The sequence below is a fragment of the Pezoporus flaviventris genome, unplaced genomic scaffold, assembly GCF_033815535.1.
Source record: "Pezoporus flaviventris isolate CSIRO_AGI_PZ_B2104156 unplaced genomic scaffold, CSIRO_AGI_Pfla_v1 ptg000001l, whole genome shotgun sequence".
Lineage (NCBI taxonomy): Eukaryota > Metazoa > Chordata > Aves > Psittaciformes > Psittacidae > Pezoporus > Pezoporus flaviventris.
In genome coordinates, this window is record NW_026892549.1 from 11,668,311 (window position 1) to 11,693,355 (window position 25,045).

General features: G+C 35.4%; 1 protein-coding gene across 1 annotated transcript in view; it reads right to left on the reverse strand.

Annotated features, from left to right (window-relative positions):
* Positions 1-25,045, reverse strand: part of LRP1B (LDL receptor related protein 1B) — a 794,792-nt gene that overhangs the window by 7,697 nt on the left and 762,050 nt on the right. Inside the window, exons 83-87 of the mRNA XM_061444942.1 lie at positions 18,525-18,686; positions 15,056-15,230; positions 14,279-14,383; positions 12,121-12,234; positions 721-797 (exon numbers count right to left, since the gene is read on the reverse strand). Coding sequence (XP_061300926.1) covers positions 721-797; positions 12,121-12,234; positions 14,279-14,383; positions 15,056-15,230; positions 18,525-18,686 — 633 coding nt within the window. The remainder of the gene's footprint in view (positions 1-720; positions 798-12,120; positions 12,235-14,278; positions 14,384-15,055; positions 15,231-18,524; positions 18,687-25,045) is intronic.

Sequence of the window (25,045 nt, forward strand, 5' to 3'; positions counted from 1 at the left end):
TATTCCTCCAGTTGGGTTAAATGCGACCAAGAGACATACAGTAGGGTACCATCAGCATACTCTATGCACCACAGGGAAACTTGTCCAGTTTAAACTGCCAACAGTGTAGCAATACCATCCTTTTACGCTTACAGACATGTTTAGAAGAAAAATATGACTGGAGCTATTCTTACTTTCTGGGTGATTTTCACAGTAGGTAAAATCCAAACCTCCGCAGACAGCCAATACAAAAGTTACGAACTACTTACAATTATATTTTTGATGCTTTCAGTAGCACTTAAATGGTCAGAAATCCCGTACTAGGTCTCTGCACAGCAGTGATATCAAGTGCTTGCCGCTTGATACACTTTCTTTAAGAAAAGTGCAGGTTAGCCCTTGAACCAGGGAGTGTATAGTTTGTGGCTTGCATCCAAACCACCTCATGAAACACTGAATGCCAGTCAAAAAGTTGAGACACCCATACATTTACAGTTGTGGGGGGGTTGTATTTGTGGGTTTTTTTTGTGTTTTTTTGTGGTTTTTTTTTTTTTTTTGGTGTGTGTGTGTTTTTTGTTGTTGCTGTTGGTGGGTTTTTTGTGTTGTTGTTTTTTCTTTTTTTAAATAAGTACAGGTAAACCAGCACATTTCATGACACAAACTCACATTCTAAACTATTATCGAATCAAAATGTCTAAACTGAGCCAAATTTGACAAGCAACTGCAGTTATTTGAAGTACTTACTTGTACTGATATTGTCAGACTTGCTGCTTTTGGGAGCTGGCCTCTCACACTGTGTGCCTGACCAGTTGGCTGAACATCTAGAAGGATCCAATTAAGATGGTAAAGTTAATATAAGTCAGCTATTAACACACTAAACTATTGAAAAGACCATCAGCATCTTCTCAAAAGCTATGAGAATGACAACAGTGTTTCTACCAAATAAACAACAAGCTTCATGGAAGGAGTCGGCAGTACTCTGCCATGACACTTAAAGCGTTCTGAGTACATTTTTAGTTTAAAACTATAGCTTTGTACAGTCACATCCATATCCACAAAGCACATCTGACTGGACATAAACTACTACATGCACCCAGTAAACTGCAGCATCCATGCCAAATGGCTCCTTCCAAAGTTCTGCTGTCCCCCATTGCTATGAATAAGGTTATAATTCCCCTTTTCTTTTCTTTCAGATTTAAACACTTTCCTGAAAATTCTATATTTTGATGGCTTTATCTTTTTCAATTCTGAACTATATAACTAGGTTTGTATTTGAAGAAATACATATGTCTGTGCAAGTAGGTGAGCGAATTAAAGCATAAAGAGCTGTCCTGAAGGGATGGGAGTATCTACTGGCTTCAGAGTGCCCTGAATACTGTTTATATTCTGAATGTACGCTTCATGAACCCAATGCCTGGATGAGTACACAGTTATTCTGCTACAATTTCCCTTTAGGAATATCAGTATTGGAATATTTCTTCAATTGGGATTCAGAATGCTCTCCATGAATACAAGCAAACACAAGGAGTCCAAGTATGCAGACTCAGCAAATCTGTCAAAAAATGGAAACAAATACCTCAATGAAAATCAATTCCTTATTCATCTTACTGTAAATATGATTAAGTTTACTACAGAACCTCAAATTCTCCTTTTTGGAGCAGGAGGAAGTAGTCACTTTTTTCTCTCTCCTGTTGCATATTGTGCAATGACTCATATTTTTTCTAAGTGTTTCTGAATTATTTATGAATTTCAACATGGTTTACCTTTAGGAAAACAAAAAAGAGCAGCACACTGCATTGCAGCTCTAAAAACCACAGTTTCCCGATGCCTTTCTAAAGCTTTAACAAATTGCAGAGGTGGACATGCTTAACAACTGACATTGCTCCATAATGCAAAAAGGTTTGGAAAGGTGTAAAATATTCCAGACAAAATTGTGGGATTCTTATAGGAGAGCCCTAACCAACTTTGCTGGTGATGCCTTGGACTCTCTCTTGTCTTTGTAGATCACTGCAGAAGAACGGCTAGTTTCTCTTTTTGCTCCTAAGCCTATGCCAGCACAATCCAATACTCTAATGTAAGGTGTCCCCGTCCATGGCAGGAGGGTTTGAGCTAGATGATCTTTAAGATCCCTTCCAATTCAAGCCATTCTATGATTCTATAATGATTCAGATAAAATTCTTTACTGGGTTTCATATTAAGTTTTAATTTTTCGGGGGGAGACTGATTTTTTTTTGGTAGGTTATGTTATGAAGGTCATTGAAGTGAGACAGAGGTAAGGCACAGAGGTTAAGGCACAGATGGTCTTTAAAAACATGTTATTATTGACAGTTGATTCAAGATTTTTCATGCAATAGATAAGTTGCAGTATAACAGGCTCTTCATGTTTATTAAAATAAGTTTGTTTACTTAAACATGGTAAATACACACTTAAATTTTCTCACCGAAAAGAAAACTACATACTATTTTCACACACTGATTGCATCTGTATGATTTTATATATTTTAAAACTGAATCCACTGACATTTCCACTCTTGCTTTAGAAGATGCATCTGTTCCATTTTTTTTTACAATCTTTTTTTAACAATTATATCAAATGAAAATGATTACACTGACAGCATACCTCACTGAGATACTATTCAAGGAACTTGTTTTTTCAAAAGACCACTATTCAGCATATGGCTGCAAAATAAGCATCTCCATTTTTGTAGAGAAACACCATAGATCTTTATACTTAAAATATTCTACTGGTATCCAAACTGTTGGCATGTGGCAACCATGAAATAAAATCTTTATATTTCTTTCTGGAAGTTCTGCATAATTGCTGTGGGGATTCAGCTCATATGATTAAAGCTTGTTATGAGAGGCAATTTTCATCTAATACTACAGTATTGAAAGGGAAAGATTTCTTTGAGTGTTAGACATATCTTAACTTTGTGTCCAAATCCTTATATTGAAGGTTTCAAACACTTCTGCTGTGTAAGAGTACCATTACTATAAATCTGTCTTGCAACAGTTCAAAGAATATAGGATAGCATGACCAGCAAAAGAATCACTATGAAGCATGCAAACAAAAGCTTACGAGAAAATTGTGTAAAATGTACAATTACGCTCTGCTAAATCTTACAGCAGATAATGACACCATAACAGCTGGTGAAGAAAGAAATCCTAGAGCTATACACGTAGTAAACAGAGGAGCAGATTAAGGTAATATTAGAAGTTTTTTACCTATTTTGGCATTTTAACTGTAAAAATCAGCAATATTGAAAAACTTCAAAGGCATTTGATAAGTCTCAAAAATGTGATAGCTAGTTACCACTTCATTTTCATTTTTTCAAAATGCTTGCTGTCTCCAATAAACACGTGAGGGACTAAAGCTGACAGGATGGCAGTCATTTCCTTCTGTCCTTAAAGGTAAAGTGATTGCCCTTTGATGGTTCAGCACGCTAGTGAAGACGTGTCTTGGGAAGACAGAATAGAACAAGAAATATAGCCCAGGGGAAAGGTATGATGTCTGCAAGGGAATTTGACACAGAAAATTAGCCATGAGCAGGCATATGAATAATGATGGGGTTGGGACATGGACAACTAACTGTTCACGAAAGAACATTGGAAATGAGCAGGACTTAACCAGTTTCAATTGTCTTCAGATACTGTAGGCATAAAATGTTCTTAGTAATAACAGTATCTATCACGGGAACTGACTTTTGGTTCAGTCCAATGCACAGCATTTTGTACCTTTCCAAATCATTTGGTAGCAGGAACTTTTGTTCTTTACCATTCCCAATAGTTGCATGGTCAGACCAAGAGATTTGCAGTACAAGCAAACAAAAATGTGTTACTGAAGCAGAACCACAAAAAAACCACCGGTTTTATTGAAGACATTCATACTGTCAAGAACTGTGAACAGGAAGAACAGTGATGATGCCTACTCTGAGCTACACATAAACGAATACAGATGGAAACGGGGAGACTGACAGTGAAGGACAGGTTGGAGTCAGCTGAATGGTGCAAGGCACTACAGCAAACATCTTATGGTGAAAATCTCCGGTTCTCCAACAGGAATTGGTGAACAGATCAAAGAGCAACAATATCACAGAAAATGCCAACAGAAAAACTGAAAATGAATGTAATAAATAAAGGTTGCACATTGTCTGCTGCCAAGGTCATTAATAAAACTATGCTACAGCTTTCTCTATTACAGTTTAGTTCCACATTTAGAAAGATACTACTTGGGAAACATTCTGAGACACAGAATGCCTTTGTGACAGGAATTATTTATTTGAGGAAACAATATTACAAAGAGAGAAATTTAAAATATTTGAAACCAAAATGAGGAAGGTGTCCCACTTGTAATGAGGAATATTTAGAATTAATATGTTTACATTCCAGAGACTGATCATGCTGTTGTTACAGAACTTATTTATGCGAGAAAATGTCTCTCTCCTCTATTTTTGTACAACCCTTACACATCAGTGCACTGAAACCCTTAAAACTCAATTACCTGGGCACTTGACCAAAAGGAACCAGTTGACTATGAAATGTCTGAACAAACAGAAAAAAAAATAGTGAAGAGGCAGTGTGCAATTTTTTGATTTTTTTTTTCCCTTTTTTTCCCACAGGCATTGTCATAAAAATATAATATAGGAGACATAATAAGCAGTTAAAAGTGCTTTTGTAGACAACTCAATACACCAGTATGTATAAAAAAAAAGATAGAAGGCAGCATTGAAAGATTATTCTAGAAGTATAACTAAATCTGTGAAACAGCCGTTACAAAATAGAGGTGGAAGGGGAATTGAAAATGTTTCTTACCTATAAATGATATTTCTTCATTATACAAAGTAATTTCCTAACTTTGTTTTTCTTTTTAGTCACAGCACAGACAGTAATACAGAGAAAAACATCTTAATGAAAATACCCAGCCTCACTATTTTATGAACACTTACACTAAAATTTGACTGGAACACATCATTACCATTACAACTATTTGTAAGACAGGAGAAGAGAACATCTGGATTATAGTTATTTAGTATCTGTACTAATTTGCATTGAAAGACAGAAAACAATATAATCCCCTTTTCCTCAAAAAAATCTGTAGGATGAAACCGACTGACAAAATCCTTACACTAAACCAAATCACTAAAATACCGCTCATATTAGATTTAGCAGCACTTTTGGAAGCATGCTTTCTTCATACAGGGAGATGATATTATATAGTTATATCCACAGTAAAACTTCAAATAGATGAAGAACTTTCATAACAATGGAAGTCCAGAAAAAACACCCCAACTTTGATCAATAGCCCATCTAGTACCTTCTCCTACATGGTAGGGACTATTTATTTTCAAATAATAACAATAACTTTTCCATAATTATTTTATACATAAACAGACCACATTTTAGTATTTTTTCTAATGAGATCACTTGCTATCTTTATAAGGAAAATGAAGTGAAGGAATTTGATTGAAACATTACAACATTCCTTAAAAAAGAAATACAGATAACCCTGCAATCAACAAATAAAGAATTGGAAAACAGCATAATTCAAAAACAGGCAAAACAAAAATTATTTTTAAGGAACCCAAAGAACCTTAAATTTAGCTACAACATAAATGAAAAAATAAAATGTGACTTTAAACGTGATTTTTAATTTTAGCATTACATTACTATATACAAATCATCATTCACAACTCAACCTCTATTATCCCAAGGTGAGAAAAAGAAGCCATTGAGGGTCATTATACACCATGCTATCAGCAATATGTGTACAGTACATATGCTATACAAGTATTAGTATTAACATAGAGTAAATATACAAAAATGAAACATGTCTAGATGACTGCTACTGTAGCTGAAAATACAGAGAGCAACCTAGCAAAAGAAGAGACTGAAATGGCAAAAAAAAACCAAAACCATGGCTGGATCAATAGGTACATGACAAACTGATTTTCTCTCCTCAGAGGCAAAGTAAGCAGTGATGCATAATCGCAGCTAGTATGCAAGTTTTATCAAAACATTTTTAAACTCTTGATCAAAGGATATCTGCATTACAGCCTAGCTGGTAAATATTCAATGAAAAATATATATACTCCTCTTTTGCAGGGTCTTCTCATCTCTTCCTTTGACAAACACTTCAAACATATGTGCACTTAATTCTTGAACTACTACTAGTTTGAGATACAAACTGAATGAAAGATCTTCAAATTCAAGACATTTATAACAAAGGTATTTCTGGTTGAAAAAGAAAGCTCTCATAGAACTAACATAATACTGTGAAATTCCTGTTGTAATAAAACTTGGGGAGCTCATTAAATACACCAGGAAATCATACGGAAAACATATATGGCAAGATATATTGCCTGTCATGGTTACAATTGCTTTCTATTTCTAGGCAATCTTCTCAATGCTCCAATTGCTCTATGCTGCAGTGGGTTTTTCTAATCAACCTTCAGCAAGTGCCAGTCAGGTGATTGCATGGTAAAGTCTCTTTTTTGTCCACAACTGGATCATGGATGTACTTAACCTTTTCTTGAATAGGGGTTTGCTATAACTTTTACATTCACTTATGAACTCACATGTACTTACAGCATCTGTACAAGTTATGCATGTACTTACAGCATCTGTACAAGTCATACATGTACTTATATAGAAACTGTTCATATTTGAAGATATTTCAACACAAAAGAAATGTCATGAGTAAGGTATAGCCTCACAGGAATATGAGCTGCAGGGAAGTTCCTCCATCAAGAAGAACATACACTTTTCCTTAAAAAATCCCAAGACAAACATGCACACATGCGCACATGATTATGTACCACACAGACACGCACACAGTGTTTCTCTCCAGCCTACTGGAAATAAAGTTGACAAGAAAATCTCTCTTACTTTATTTCACTCCTACAGGAATTATTGTTTCTAATTTATCCATGCCTCCACTTGCAAGTTGAAGATTCTTTTTATCACTTTTAGAGCAGTTCCATGACTTGTTCTCTCCCCATTTGTTCACTACTGTCTTTAATCCTTATTACTCCACCAAAATTCTCAGTTAGAAATGAAACAATTCATTTTTTCTGTAGCCTTCACTTTTCAGTTTCCTCTGTTACCAAACTTACACTTTCTTTCAAGCTACTGTATTATGAGCCTTTTAATTAATCTGCAAGACCACTGATATCTGTCTAATTTGCTTTTGAAATCATGCATCTGTTTACTGTGAGCAATTAACTATGCAGGATGACGTATTCTTCATTATAGAAGAACTGATATTGTTCTAATGTAGAAATACAACACACACAACTTGAAGTCCTCAGAACAGTCAACACATCCAGCCTCAGGCAACTAATTTAACACTATACGCTGTCCTTTGAATTTCTCTTTCTGGGGACACCTAGGAAACAGAGGCTCTGAACTGTAGACACACTGCATTGCACAAAGCTCTATTCAGAAAATAACCTAAGAAGGAATAAATTACTGTCCTTTTAATTAGCCATCACAATGTAACCTTGTTTCACCTTAAAGTCCTCAGCCATAGTCATGCAGCATTGCTCAAAAGCTAACTGGAGCATTTAAAAGCTCTCTATAAATTTAGTTGGCTTTAGAGAAGGATCAATATGATTTATATCTTCTACTGGTTTTGACTGTAAACTTGTAACAGAACTATTCTTCATTATATTTCTATAATGCCTATTGTAAGGAGGTGATGACTTGATCACATTTATTTTCAGATGCTGCTAATAACAATACACTAGACCACATCTATGAGCAAAAACAAATAATCACAGTAATACAAAGATGGAATTATGACAACCTGTACTTATGGTGAAGGCATAAAAGAAACAAAGGTGAGAAAGGGCAATATTTTGTACTAAAGAAATTGCTACAGCACTGCCTACATAACAATCAGTCACAATCTTGTGTACTTGAAGGTTTAAATTTTTTCCAACTTTCTTTATTGGTATCAGACAAGGTATAATCTATCCCTAAACCCTGCTTCTCTTGCATGAATGTATATGCAGTTAAGCAATAAGTGAGAAGGAAACAGAGAGGCAAATAAAAATTATTAAAACAAATGACAGACTGATAGAATAGATGGAACTGACAGTTTGTGAAACAAAAAGCACTCAGGTTATTTCCCATCTGAATCTGCTATCCTGTTCACTTTGTTTTCAATGGATTTGTTAAGTTGCTGGAGCAATTCAGACATCCCTCATATGCTTCTAGTCTTATACATGTCACCCCCAGACGATTAGTGAGTAGTACTGAATATACCCTTAAAAAACTTAGTATGTGAATGCTTAAAAGACAGTAACTATATGTAAAATAATACTTCTTTAAAAGATATGCTCAGTCATACATTTTTCAGAAAAGATCAGTACCTCAAATACTAACATTCTGATATTACATTGTCCCACAGCCTTTCTTACTGAGCAAGAAGGACAATAATAACGAGGGGGAGGAATGTTCTTTATATTACTAAAAATAATGCTAAGAATTAATAATCTATATTGTGTAGGACCTTATCTCCAAAGACAAATCACAGTATATTCTGTAACTTTTAAAACCTGACAAAGCATTCTTTGAAACTAGAGACCAACTTCACAAAAACTTCCTTTTTAGATGTCTTATAGACACAGTAAGGCTGTAATTCATTCCTAAACTGGTTAGCTGAAAAGCACAAGTTCTGTTTCTAATGCGCACCTAATATTTAGCACATTCAAGTTTAGAAAAAGTTTAAAAGAAAATCCTTGAGATAGGAAGACAAAATAGAAATGGAACCTAACAGTACAGGTTGATAAAAGGAGAGCATGTTCTTGCAGACTTACAGTTCCTCTGTGTAATTATGGCTTTAGGATTGCCCTTTAGAACAGATAAACCTTATTCTCTATTGTCTTTACTGAATAAGGACTTGATTATGTAAAAAGCATTCTCAATTGATCTCGCTGTGAGACAGGTGTTCCTGCTAAATGACAATAAACTCAGCCATTTCCTATTTCTTCTAAAAATCAGCCACTGATGCCTTAGAGACTGGTTAAAATATATGTTAGCCTTTAGGTATGTGCCTCTCAGGGGCCAGAGACAGACCTCATACATAGCATGGCCACATATGCAGGCTGGAAGGATAAAGCCTTTCTCCTAACACAGGAGCAGAACTTTTAGAAAAAACCTTTCAGTCTCCTGTTCCCTGACACAATGAGTCTCATGGAGCATGGGATTATTTCACTTCTTCCTGATGTCTTCTACTTACCAGTATCAGGTAGATAAAAATTATTAAATTATAAACAAGCTCCAGTTAAGAACTAATTTGGCACCAGAAAACCACAAGATATAGGGAACAACTGGACCTTGAGCTGAGACTGGCAAGGAAAACTGGGACATACAGAGTTACACTTCTTCCTCTCTATCACTGTAACTGTCTTCAAATCCATCAAACAACTATTTGCTTCTCTTTCCTTTTCTCTAAGCCACCTTTGCTTTGTAAAGAAACAATTTGGAGGATTCTCCTAACAAAAAGTGGTGGCCGTACTAACCCAACAATCAGTCAAAAGAGACAACAGAAACACTAGTTCTACCTGTGCTTATATTCTGCATGTGAAGAAATTAATTTTCTACTAAAGTTCCACTTACACTTCAAGTTCTGTTCTGTTTACCTAAAATGCTTCCTCACACTGAAGAGAAACTTGAATTTAATCTTTCTTTACCACCTTTTCTTCTGTTTCTTTTCCACCTTACAACAGATTTAATAAAAACAAAAATAATCCCAAACTATATTCAAATAACTGCAAGATGAAAGCGAAAGGAACATTCATTTCTGCTGAAAGGCATTATATTGCTGATGTGCTTTGCCACTTTTCTTTTTACTTGAGCTTGGATTATTCACTCTACTGTATAGCACAAGTGTAATAAAAGCAGTATGGGGGATACTGTCACAGTAAGAATAAACAATACGTAAACAAATAATCACTATGTTCAAAATGTTGCAATTCCTTGTTCATCTTTTCTGTGGAAGACAACCTTCTCACAGGGAGGAATCACAACTATTATCAACAAATAGTCTCTTTTGGATATCAGCATTTCACTTTCTGGAAGGAAGAAAATGGAGACTAATACTACTTCTGCACAAGGCCATCTTTTCCTTTTTTGTTCTGTCTTCTTCAAGCCTTGTTCTTTTTTTTCATTTTTGTGTAATTCTATCTTACAGACAGAAAGGAAGAGTCTCAATTTGTCCTAGAATGCTAATACTTTTCCTTGGATTTTGGAAGCCTGTTTCATTGCTTCCTACAGATGAGCCCAAACTTGACCAATGCATGTCCTGGGCAGTGGCTTGAAATATGTCTGAAGGAAAAACATAACTTCATCTATCCAGAAGAAATGTTTAGCAGCACAGCTTTTCAGCATAGTTCCTATTCTAACAATCCATCTCCATGCTTCATTCAATTATGAAGTTAGAAAAGTAGGAAGAAATGATCACTGGGCCTGGAAATCCTATGAATTCTTGCCACTGTTGGCATCTGGCCTCACACAGAAACTCTTAGGTTAAAATTCATGTTATCAATTCAAAGACTAAGTAATATATTCAAACAAGATTTAAAATCCTTCAGTTTAATACTTGTTTTCATTTTGACAGTAAATATAGTTAATCCAAATCAAAAGATCACATGAGGACAGGCAATGCCACAAACCCAAAAATCAATGCTACTGAGAAAATTCCTAATTCAATTCTTTGCTGAAATCCTATTGTCAGTATATGTCAGTCTTGGCTGCAGGTGAAATTAAGCCTTATTGGCTAAAAATTTCTTATTGAGAAAAACCTCCACGCAATTATTTTTATGTATTTTTATGTAAAAATCCATAAATATAAAAAAAAATGTTTACATGGTTAACACATACTTAAGAATTGTGCAAGTAAAATTCAGAAGTGATTCCCTATGCTGTAGTTTTAGACTATTTTAACTATTAGAATGTATCACAAGAAATTTTGCACTCTTACCTTCTAGGGAGCATGTCAGATAAAAAGGAGGAAAGTCACTTGCAATACATGACCTCATATGAAGCAACAAGTTGTTCTTCATTTCCTTATTCTGAAAATCCCAGTATGATACACAGAGATAGAAACTGTTCCAAACAACCATGTCCCGTACAAACCACTTCATACTCTTAAAAGTTTAAGTAGTAGTCAGAACACTTATCTAGTTTCCAATGGATTTATAATAGCTGAAATCATTGTTTCATTGCTTGAGAATGCTGACAAAGGAATTGTGATAATCTTTTCTTTAAAAAAAGATGATTATTCACTATACCTAGTCACTGCCATTGCTACCAACCAGACAACCACATCACACACACAGAGCATTTCATATTTTCAGAAACCAAACATTTACATGAGATGTTTTTCAAGTTTTTTATCCCAAGTCTAGGTCCTTGGATCTTGATTCCACTTCTGACTTTTACATCACAACTGTTGAGTAAAGCTATGTTCATAAGACTGCTATTTCACATCTCTCATTTTCAAAGACTACAGTTATTTCTTTCCCTGGTGGGGATAAAATTTTCTCTTTAAGAAATAAGCCTAAAATCCTTTAGAGAAATACAGCCTACAAATATATCTATTTCATACCTTATTTTTATCAGAGAAGAAGTCAAAGTTATGATGTAGCTCGCATTTTTTATTAACAATTTCTATTTTACAGTATTATTTCTATAAAGTTAAGAACGAGACTTATGAATACAAGCTTAACTCCTGAAGTGGTACCTAAATAGCTCTTCTGTTCGGTTCCCAGTACAGATAAGAAATAGGAAGTCAGGTTTGGACTACCAAACATGTTGCTAAGCCCTATGCTATGTAGGATTAACTTGGTAAAATATCTTAAAATGTGAACAATAAAAGCCAAGCGGCATTTTCAGTATTTTCAATTTGCTTATTAAAGGTAAAGATCTTTATTTCTTCCTCCAATGATGCAAATACTCCAAAAGTTTGTTTAAATAACTCATCAATGCAACTATCAAAGGGTAAGTGTGTATTATAGAAATGAGCCCCCAGATTAAGGATATATTGCGAAATGTATGCAAATGTGCATGACTTGAACCAATGAACTGTGGCCTGAAATGATGTCACAGAATGTGCAGCATTAAGTGGAAGGTTAAACCTACTTGCATCTCGGTTCATTAAACGTGGTTAAAGTGCAAATTCCCTCATTCTGACAGTAGTAATCACAAGGGTTCACTTTCTGGTCACAGCGCTGATTTTTAAACCCCACAGAGCATCTGCAGAATTTCAGTAAAATAGACCTATATAAATATTCTGCCTTTTGCTGAACAGAATTTAAACGCATTATATATAATGGCAAGACACACACACATACACAGGCACACACCCACAGATAACAAAATTAATACTCTTTTTCACAGAAGGTCCAATCTGACTGTACTGAAAAGTTTGCTCATCACTCATAAAACAATGTGCCTATACTGATTGAGGATTCAGGAATCTAATGTTCTTAATGTGAAGCATTATTGGTAAATGTACTATACATTTGTATTGATTGATCCAGATTGCAATGGCCTTAAAAATGTTCATGAACTTTTTCTTAGCATTGTTAAGAGTGTTGGTGTATGCTGCAACATTTATGTATTGTAAACCCACAAATTAAGGTATTGAACTTTTTTTTTTTACCTTGAGATCTATGGTGTTCCATATGAATTTGAAAAAGCATAAGTCAGTTTTATAAGAAAAAGGAAAAATCACAAGTTTCCAAACCAGCCATTCTAGATGTTTAAACAAATGAGTCACCAGGCTTAGTCATCATCTTTGCACTTCATATATTGCATCTGTGACATTCTCCTTTTTCTGAGATTTTTAAGTGCCTCTAGTCATCAACTAAAGACATTTAAGGAGATTCAAAGAACAGGTAAAAAGGGCTGGATCAAAATAATAATGAAAAAGAGGCATAGGCGACGAAAGCATTTTCAGCTGTATAAGGACTGCCATGTAGAACTGCATTCAACTGTCTCTAACCCCAAAGCTGCAAACATCTATTGACAACTTCTTTACAGTAGTACAGCTACTACAGTTTTGCCCCTTTGCACATTTGGAAGTGCTTCAGCTCTCACAGGGAGGAAAAGTTGGTCCAACTTTACAGTGGTCATACTTTAAAATCTAGGCATTTCTCTAACTTCCCTAAGAGTCTGAATGCAACAAGCGCTCTCTTTTAAAATCACCTACCTCATACACATCAACAAAAGGAAGGGATGGCTGTATCTGTATCTGTATTTACAAAGTTGTAATGCCAGATCCCTTTGGACAATAGCTTACTTATGTGACCCTGGAAATAAGACACTCAAGTCTAACTCTCTCTTGCAACACCTCAGACCTTCCTGGAGGATGCTCTGACCTCCAGGTTTTTCTGAGAAGTGGAAGACTATTCAACAATGAAGCTTTCCAGCAGTGCAGAAATGATCATAATGTTTATTAGGCAAAAGTAAAGAAAAAAAAAACAACAAGGATTATGACTAGGTAGCTCAGTGTAACTTAGAGCAGGAAAGAAACTAATTTCTTGCTACAATGGCTACTTCTGCATTTTATATTTAGCATCTGGAAAACAAGACACACCATAGCTCTCAAGAAAGGACTAGAATGTATGCTTTTCTACCTCTTAAAATGGTATTTCACTGTGTATAGTCTACAGAATCACATTTCTGTTGGTATTTGATGTCTGGGTTTAAGAAAAGCATCCTGAAATATTCTTTCAACCGTGCTGCAAAAAGAGAGCAATCTTACCCCAGAACAGCCAAGCTACTGTGAGCAGTGTGAAGGTTAGGGCAGAAACACGAGATATATATAAGCATATCCTCAGACCCATAATGGAAATTAACACTGACATTATTCTTCCTATTTCCTAGCCATCAGGAGTGTATTGCCCCCTCCTCTGACCATCTTTAGAGGAGAAAAGACTTAATCCACCTTTGAAAAGCAGGGCAATAAGCCATCCTGTACCTCCATATTCTGTTCTGGAACAAATGCCTATACGGGCTTTAGATCTGGCCTGAAATTACTGTAAGTCTTAAAAGATGTATCTTTGTATCTACATGCATCAAAATACATACCTTAGTTATATCTTTCAGTATACAACATATTGCAAAAAGTTAAACGAATTATAGGTAATAGAACTAGCTAGAAAAAGTACAGTAAGTTATGACTACAACCAGCCCATTATACATCCTGGAGGGAGAAAAAATACAGGAACATGCCTAATAATCTTGTTATTTTTTTGGCACTCAAATACTTTAATGAGCAATTCAGGATACTCACAGACAGACAGGTATATTTGTCTCTGGATCCAGTTGACATGTACCACCATTGTAACAGTAGCCATCACACAACTGACAGGTAGAGGCAATCTTTCCATTAGTGCAACTGCCATGGTTAAAAAAAAAACAAACAAATAACAATCAGTATTTTATTAATCTGGTGAAGCTATATACTATATACTATATAATAGTGTATATATATATATATATATATACACACTATATTACTATATTATCTATATACAAAAATAGTGATTTTGTGATGTGTGCAAGATCTACCGATTGCAAGAATTCTAGGCTTCCACTTTGAGAAGTTCCAGGCAGCAAGCTTATTACAAAAAAAAATTTTTCTCCTTCCTTTTATGAAAATGAATTATTATTATACAAAATAATCACTCAGCAATATAGAAGTACATCTTACTACATGTTTTCATTAGCATAAAATCTATTTCAATCACTGTCATAGGCAACACAGAATGAACAAATTTCGAGAGTCTGGTAAAACTTGGCTGTTAACTTAAAAGACTTCAGTTTTTCCAAGTGAAGACCCATTCAGTATTTTGCTACATTATGCTTCCTCCAGTGAGAAGTGCTCCAAAAGTTGGTTCAAAAAAGTAGGAACCAGAGGGTTTTGCATGGGGAGTCACCAAGAAAAGGAACTGTTCTGATGTGAACAGTTCAGGAGCTAGCCATTGTGTAAGAGATTCAAAGGATAATGCAATATAATTACTATTAAATATATGATTTTGAACACAATCACACACACACTCTGACTTACTTGCATACTATATCATTACTGTCCTTGTTTATTATGCAGTGTCCCCCATGACATCTGATACATTTATCCACTTCACATTTTGGACCTTCAAATCGTACTGGACAGACACATTCTACACTTCCATCATCAGAAATGGTACATGATTCAGAATTCACACAATAATGGTGGCAAACATCTACAAGCAACATGAAAGCTAATTACTAAAAGACATTAAAGATTATAATAGAAAAAATACCTCATTTTTCTTTTTTAAAAGGTACTCTAATAAAACCAGAATGATAAATTAAGCTGGTGGCTCACTGGCAACTACAAGAGTCAAGAATACTGCATAGACACATAATATATTAAATGATGTAGTCCTGTGAAGTTAAACAGAAGGATAAACTCATAAGAGATTGTATTTCTTTCCTTCTAGATGTCTAACCATTTATGGCATCATTCCACATATTATAAAGACTACTGACAAGAAAAGCAGAGCAATGTTAATAGGGTGAATAACAATCTTCTGATTCAATCACATTACCATTAACAGCACTATGCTAAACTGAAACAGAAACAGTATTTTGAAACAGTTTTTGTATTCATTTATCCACATATTAAAATTTCATTACGTTCTAGTAATATATAAAAAAATAACCCATAATGTCTACAAAACTTACACACCCCCACCCCACCCCCCAAATTTACATTTAGATGAATTCTTCAAATAAATAAATAAATAAAATATTTGCAGGAGCATTCAAGTAGGAACAATTTTTTTGTTTGTTTGTTTTGGATAATCCTCAAGGAAATATTTTTTCTTAATCTGTGTGCCTCTGCATGATTTACGTACTATATGGTTTTCAAATACCCAGTTGTGTTTGCAGATAGTTATTTGTGGATCTACGCAGTTTGTTTAATACCAAATGGGAGAGAATCACAATTATGGCTGGTTTTCCATTCAAAGTTTTCAATATATTTCATAGTCTCCCAACCTATACATTCAATTTACTTCACTACAAATCCTATTTAAGATATACTAACCCTTTCCTTGTTTGACAGACAGACCATCAAACTAAATACTTTTTGCATCTTGTAGATAACTCTAAACCAGATGTTTATATTAGCTGATTTTGCTTCTATTTTGCTTAAATCCAGCCTTCTTCATCTTCATCATATTCACTGAATTATGCACAAATGATGGCTTTTACATTTACTATTCTATTCTATAACAAGCAGTATGCCAGTCCTTTATTTTAGAGTGTTATAGTCAAAGCAAAGCAGGAATAGCAAAAATAAGATTAAAATATGATTATGACCTCAGAAAAATATTCTGGTTTAGGTTAGAGTTGTGTCCTGGGTTCAGCAGTAGCAGTCATTTTTCTCCTTCTTAGTAGCTAGCGTACTGCTATGTTTTTTGACTTTCAGCCTGGGAACAGCACTGATAACACCAATGTTTTTAGTTGTTGCTTTGTAATGTTTACTCCAACCAAGGACTTTCTGAGTCTCTTTCTGTCAGGGAGGAATTGAAACCAGGAGGAAGCAGAGACAGGACACCTGACCCAAACTAACCAAAGGGTTATTCCATACCACAGCATGTCATGCCCAATATATAAACTGGGGGCAGTTACCCGGAAGGCCCAGATCACTGCTCGGGTCATGCTGGGTATCGGTCCGTGGGTGGTATTCTCTTCCCTTGGTATTTCCCTTACCATTATTATTATTGGTGGTAGCAGCAGTGATTTGTGTTATAACTTAGTTACTGGACTGTTCTTATGTCAACCTGTGGGAGTTACATTCTTTCAATTCTCCTCCCAGTCCCTCTGTGTCCTGGGTTCAGCAGTAGCAGTCATTTTTCTCCTTCTTGGTAGCTGGTGCAGTGCTGTGTTTCGACTTTCGGCCTGGGAAAAGAGCTGATAGTGATGTTTTGGTTTGGCCAAGGACTTTGTGAGCCTCATGCTCTGCCAGGGAGGAGCGGAAGCCGGGAGGAAGTAGAGACAGGACACCTGACCCAAACTGACCAAAGAGGTATTCCATACCACAGCACGTCATGCCCAGGATGTAACTGGGAGTTAGCCGGAAGGGCTAGGAGACTGCAGGGTTGGAGGAGGTATCGGTCGGTGCTTGGTCGGGCTGAGGGGGGCAAGTTATCGGTCGGCTGGTGCTGAGGTGTTGTATTCTCTTCCCTTGTTATTTCCTTTATCATTATTATCACTGGTGGTAGCAGTAGTGATTTGTGTTATACCTTAGTTACTAAACTGTTCTTATCTCAACCTGTGGGAGTTGCATTCTTTTCGATTCTCCTCTCCGTCCCTCCGGGAGCAGGGGGAGGGCAAGAAAGGGGGGGAAGTGAGTGAACGAATTACCTGACTGGGTTTAAAACACAACACTCCGAGAGCAGGGAAAGGAAGAACTGGGGGGTGCTGGGGGAAGTGAGCAAGCAGCTGCGTGGTTCTGAGTTACCAGCTGGGCTTAAACCACGACAGGTTGCTAGTGAGTCATCATGTTGAAGAGATGTGAGGAAGACAAACTGTAATTTTGAAATCAGTGGCCAAAAGAAGAAACTCAGGATTATGTTCAAATGTCTTGAATTACTGAAAAAACTAATAGTGATCCTCACTAAGAGAATGCATGGGAGAGAAAAGAAAGATAAATGGAATAAGAACAGAAGGCTTGGTTGATAATCTTTTTCTCCTCCTCTGTAAAAGAAGTAAAAAATTAAAGAAAATTCTAAAAAGTGAGAAGAACTTTTCTGAAGGCATGGAAAGTTTTGAATAACTATCTCAATGAGAAGAGAGTGATGTGTCATTGTAATGAAGAACTAGGAGAGCTTCAGCTGCAGAGGACAGAATCTTGAGAATGAAAGAAGAATACTACTAAGAAATCCTGACTTTCAATACCAGGATGGAGCAGAAACCATACTCAAGGTGATCACTGATGGAACAAGATGAAGGAATATAGAGGTGTGAAATTCAAAGTAGCTGTCAATATACTGCTTACTGGGTACTGCTTACTGGGGTTAGAAATAGAAGTGAAAGGTAAGGTAGTAGTTCAGGACATGTGTTGGTCTGCAAAGATAAGGATACCAGAGAAATTCTTTAACCAACTACATCAATTCACTATGTTTAGGTATTTCACCAACATAACAAATACGTTGAAGTAGAAAATTTTAACACAATCATCTCATTCCCACTGACAAAATTAGTTTTCTTGTACATATGAAAATAATCTCCATTGTACATATGAAAATAATGAATAAATAACCCCTAAAAAAGCTCCTTCTTCACCTGCACATGTAGATGGATATTGCAGAAATTTGTTCAAAGATCAGATTACACTCCTTTGTCAGTATGAATAATTTTGGAACTAAGTTTAGCAACGTATGGAAAAAAAAAAGAAATTTAAAAAATCATTCTACTCATGTTGAACTTCCATTTTGTAGAACTTTCATAATAAAATCCAGATTTAATAGTTTGTGGAGATTACTTACAATACTGACACCTGTCTCCTGTGTACTCAGGCAAGCAGTTGCAAAGGGGTTGGTTCCCTGCAGTGACACTGCAGGTCCCTCCGTTTTGGCAAAAATGCCCGCAGATCGTCTGATTGCAGTTTGGTCCTGTAAAACCCAGTGCGCAATTGCAGGTAGGCCTCCCTATTCAAAACAAAGAAAACTATTTTATGACAAAAAAATCAATAAACATAACCCAAATAATCACTTTTAAAATGCTAACTTTAGAAAATATGGACATCTCAAAAACTGCATTTATGAATATTACACTTGTGCATGTATGGTCATTTACTCTATTTGGAAATTATTTTAAAGTAGCAATTTAAGATAAGACTAAGCTCTTTATATCCTCCTGCCAGGTTGGGTTCCTCCACTTGCAGGGGATAAATGTTTGCATAATCAACATTGATACTCTTCAGAACACACTCTATTATTCTCAAACCTACAAACCTTTATATATCATCACATGAATATACAAATATTTACTAATGAGCCAGCTTTACATAACTGTTTTTACTAAAACACAAACATCTGTGCCTGTTTTGCTATCCTATTCCCTCAGCTAGTAAACACTTTAACACAAAAATTGCTGTCTTGCATCAAACCAAAGATGCCTCTATCTTCAATATCGAATGTCTGAAAAGTACTGAACACTCAGGGATGACCATTTCCACACAATGAACTATCTTTTGTTTCTTTTCAAATGGTTTTAAAAAAGTGTTTAAAACCTGATGCATTTTCCTATGATTATTCCCTATTGTAATTTTCCTTTCCTTTCCTTTTTCCCCATGTCTAAAGGATTTATAGCTTTGTTACAATTCCACTGTTTATTAAACTCTTCCACTTTGCCCTGACCTTTTTCTTAACTCTTACATAGTCAAGTGAATAAACATTTCAGAGCTACTTTTACATAAAAATTCTCATCTTCACACTGATTACCAGGAAATCCTAACCACTGCCTGATGTAGTGATGCAATATGATTAGGTGATTCCTTGCTGTCTTTTGTCTCATTGTTTCCTCATTTTAATACAATGTCTGGTTTAGGTGTCCACTACTACATTCACATTTGCCTCCTGATGTCTGTTACCACAGCTGCATCTAAAACTGAAATGTGTAGCCCTTCAGAACTATTCTTTTAATTACTTCTCTGTTTAGTTGGCTGCCTCATTAAATTAATGTAGATTATATGAAATGTTCCATAAACCCCACAAATTAATTTTCTTCTGGTGTGGTTTCTCTTCTTTGTTTTCATACAATACAATCATTTAACGTAAGTGAAGCACCTCCATTTTTCCTACTCTTTCCAATTCATGCTGAATGATTCTTTTCCCTTCACTTACTTCTTACTTGTTTAATATGAAACTCTTCATGTAATTCTTTTCCAGATTTTCTATTTTAAGATATGATAATTTAAAGTGTTTTGCAAATCATTCTAAAGGCCATGAGATCAGTTAGTCTCTTCCTCTAATGAGTACAGCAGGAACGAGACCATTGACTTAAAAATAGTTCCAACTAGTTTAATATGCATCAGCCTGGTTATTCATATCTGTCCCTTGTGATCTAAACATTCAATCAAAGATGTTGAACTCAGATGTTAGCTCAGAACTCTTTTTGTTTTTCCCCATGTATACACTGATATTTAAATTTCTGCCCCCAAGCCATGGGGTTTCATATAATGCTGCATCTGAATCAGTGTTTCAATAAAAAAGATAAAATAGTGATGGAACATAGATCTGTAGGTCCAAAATCACTTTTTATTATTAATACTGCTCTATTTTTTAAAATGATGGGGATATCATATTTTCCCAGTTTGCAGAAAGGATCATTCTATTCTTTGCTAATGTAGGCTAATAAATATGCGGGTGATGACCGTTATATGAAAATTTAATACAGTATAGACTAAACCTCATTTTTGTCACTCAATTTAACATGACTTTTAATAATGTTAATAGTTCATTGCCTATTTATACACAGACTGTTGGCATCTAAAAAAATTCTATTACTGACATTTTAATCTGGCTTATTCTCATAAATTATTTTTGATACAAAATGGTCCCAGGAACCGTTTAATAAAACTGCAGTATTAAACAATTAGAAATAATGCCATGAGGTTTTGTATCATTAAATCAGAATATAGATTTATGTTTGCAAAGGAAATAGTGATGTTAAACCAAGATGTCGCATATCCTACCTCACTACTATTTGTAGCCTCAAGCACAACACCTTTACTATGAGGAAAGGTTGAGAGAATTTGGCTTGTCCACCCTGAAGAAAAGATGACTCCAGGGAGACCTTAGACTAAGCCTTCCGGCCTTCTCTAAAGCGTGCCTACAAGAAATCTCGAGAGGGACTTTTTACAAGGGCATGCAGGGATAGGAGATTTAGATTAGATATTAGGAAGAAGTTCTTTACTGTGAGGGTGATGAGGCACTGGAACAGGTTGCCTGGATGGGTGGATGCACTAGAAACTGTGGATACTCTACTCCTGGAAGTGTTCAAGGCTAGACTGGATGGAGCTTTCAGCAACCTGGTCAAGCGGAAGGTGCTCCTGCCAATAGTAGGGGTTTGGAACTAGATGATCTTTAAGGTCCCTTCTAACCCCAAACATTGTATGATTCTGTGATTTACACTGGTCATGAAGTTTGGGGATTAAAGCTATATAGGGACAGAAGTAAAGTTGCCTAATTCCTGACCTTCACCACAGGAAACTGTTCACAACACATTATAGAAAAATATTAATAAGGGAAGTGGTTTATAGAAAACTAAAATGCTCCAAATTCAGCTGATCATCTTTTGGTGTACTTTATGCAAAACTGAGCAAAAATTATTTTCCAAAAGAAAATACAACAAAAAATTCCAATTGAGCCCTTCCTTCTTAAGTGCAATCCTCAACTGGATTTATTGTTATGAGACAGTCTTGTTTTTCTCTGTCTATTATAGATTAGCATCCTACCTCTCACCTATCTTCCTCTTTAGTTTCTTCCCTAACATAATAATCCCAATGAAAAAGCTCTTGGTTTCATTACCTATGCTGAAAAATGTTGATTGCCAAAGCGTCCAGGAGGACACAGTGCAGCACATTTTCAGCATCTCGTGTAAATGTTCAATTTCAAAACCACAGTAATAATATCTAGAGAGGAAGCAGCACACCTTTTTTTTTCTGTTCAGGATTTCTCCACTTATTCATTTACGATGAATGTGCATGCATTTAGCTATTTCCTGTCTCTAAGCCAGTTCTTGGATACACTGAGTTTCTCACATTATATATATATGTAAGTGGAAATACAATGCATGTTGTCCCTTTATTGATGTCCCTTTATTGAATATTTTATATTTAAAATAATTCTAAATAACAACTCTAAGAACTGGCTTGCAGAGAATACATTAAAGGGTTTCTGGTAAGACATATAAAACAGCAAAAATAATAATGAAAATTCTGCAGGGAAGCTATGTACTTGGAAGTCACTATTATCTGACGATTCTCTGTGTTACCTGTCACTTAAAAAAATTAAAATTTAATCTTAATTATAGAGCTGATACAAATTGAAAAAACTTACAAGATTCTCACATATTTTTTCCAATGTTTTCCACAGAATTTAGTAAATTAAAGGAGAATACTTTATGGTGACCCTTCTATGAATTTATTTTGGCAATAAGCCAGGAATAAAGTAAGTTTTTGGCATGAAGATGAAATGCAGTTTCCCCCTTTCTTACAAAACAAAATCATCCATAAGAAAATGACAGAGATAAAAATCCTATAACGTTCAATTAGGTTTTGATTACAGAGGCTGCAGGTATTCCTGGTTTGTCAATTTAATTTGCTATATGATAGCAAATAACTTTTCAAATAATCTTCAAAAATAGTTAATAAATATTTTAGTGCACTCTCTCATCTAGCTGCTTTCTTTTGAGAATCTAATCATATATCTTAAACTCCTATTTACATTTTGTAAAGAACAGAACAATAAGGAGATAAGCTTTGATTCATGCTATTCCCTAAACGATAGAGAAACACCATGTATTTTGCATGACTGCATATGTTATTTTGCAATTAAAAAATAATAGGGAAACAAGCACTATTTTTGGCAGCTTTCTGAAAGTTTTGAAAAACAACATCATCCAGATGAATGCACCAAGACACAGATTACTTATTCCGGTCAATGGTAAATTCACTACCAGCAATGCGTGTGTTTAAGTTTTTGTGTGTGAATTTAAACTGCATGTTTCCCTTGATGTCACTGTTAAAGAAAATAGTGCAGCAAGTAACAGCCTACTATATGTAATATCATGTCTTCAGGAGTAATTATCAGCAGCTTGTAGGAATCACAATAATTAATTTCTGTGAACTGTAATTAACTTTACCAAACCAACAATATCATAGAAACATCATCATGGAATAGTTTGGGTTAGAAGGGACCTTAAGATCATCTAGTTGCAACCCCCCTGCCATGGGCAGGGACACCTTCCACTAAACAAGGATGCTCAAGGCCCTGTCCAAGCTGGCTTTGAACACTTCCAGGGATGGGACATCCACAGCTTTTCTGGGCAACCTGTGCCAGTGCCTCACCACCGTCACCTTCAGAAGTACAGAACTTCTTCCTAATATCTAATCTAAATCTTCCCTCTGTCAGTTTAAAGGCATTCCCCCTTGTCCTATCCCTACATGCTCTTGCAAAATGTCCCTCCCCAGCTTTCTTGTAGTCCCTCTTTAGGTACTGAAAGGCTGCTCTAAGGTCTCCCTGGAGCCTTCTCTTCTCCAGACTGAACAAGCTCAACTCTCTCAGACTTTCCTCATAAGTAAAGCGCTCCAACCCTCTGATCATCAAGGCCTCCTCTGGACTTGCTCCATTAAGTGGAGAGAACCTGTATTACTGTACATAATTAGGAAGTGATCTGATTGAGATCAATCTCAATATATATACATTGTCTCCATGTTGTGAAAAACAGTGAGAAAAGAACAATCTCTAAGTATACTAAAATAGTCTCAAAGGCCCCGCTTAACAAGGCTGGTTGTGGTGCTTCTGTGGGTACCCTGAGATCAGCTGTGCACTGGCCAGACAGACCAGCTGTCCTTCACATCTGGCTAAATACCAGCTCTTGCCCCTCTCCACAGTCCCTGTCCTGGTAAGAAAATAATGTAGCATCCCCCTTTGAGACTACTGGGAATGATATGACATTAGCAAAGCAGAGAAGTTCTTCACTGCCAGTGTCTTAATTATGTGCCATCATGTCCCAAAATCAACTTCTTTTGCTTATGAAATATAAATATAATATATATTAATATATAAAACCAAATATAGAGATATTTTTATATATAATATAAAATAATATCTACTTTACCTAGAATAATTTTTTGAAGAAAATTTAATCAATTTTCATTTAGTAGAAAGAATTTTTTACTCATTTTGATACAAACCACCAATTCTATACGGTTAGATATGTTCTTCATACTGTAACCATAGTACAAATGTGTATTCATCTAATTTTGTAAACTAGTTAGATCTAGTTATTGTTTTCAAGACATTTTGCAAACTATTGCTCCAGCATTTTCACTTAAGACCATAAGGAGAAAGTAAATGCATTTTTATGGTAACTAATTTTTTTTTCCAAATTCCCATAAATTTGGCCTACTGGAAAGTGTTCATTATTATACCCCAAACTTTTAATTACATGTCTCAGATACGTACTTTTAATTAACTGATGATATTTTCCTCTGTCCAATTATTGTATTTCAATACAACTGTCAGAAACTTACAAATTTTAATTAAAGTTGCCCCAATCTTTAGCTATATAATGTTAACATAGGAATTTGCCAAAAGGTTTAGCAGTGAATAAACCAACAATGAATAATCCCTGAATTGCCAGTGGGATTTGTTTAACAAATTAACATTTGTGTGCAGATAATGAGGTTCTGCAACTTAACACATCCAGTGAAGATTTAGCACAGTCCTGTTTTAAAAAATGAGTAATACTCTGCAATTTACTTAATTAGTTATCACATTGCTATTATGCATTAGGTAGTGAAAGAGAACAGCATTTACACATTGACTAGAACACACACACTCACTAGAAGAGTATTTCACATGCTGGATCATTTTATTGACATCAGAATATGATGAAAAGTTTGTTGTCAGGATATCTCCTCCTCGTTTTTTAAGCCAGAAGCCAAGAGTAGGGCTTCTGACTCCTAGGAAAGCCTCCCAGGAGTGGGAACTCTCAGAAGCTCATCTCTCATCTCCTTAAAATTACTGGCAGTCCCAAAGCTTTCTGAAGGGCGTATGTGTAGAATGACACTCATTAGACAGACAGCATCAAAGTTGTTTGGGTTGAATAACATATCAGAATTAATGAGGGCAATCAGAGCTTCTAAGAAAGAGTCAAGCAAGCTGAAATTATTACAGGTCATTTATAACTTGCAGACAGGATTTGGATTGGTACTTGCACACATATAACTTCTGCAACTTCCAGAAGGAAAAGCTTCATTTTGAACAAAAATTAATAA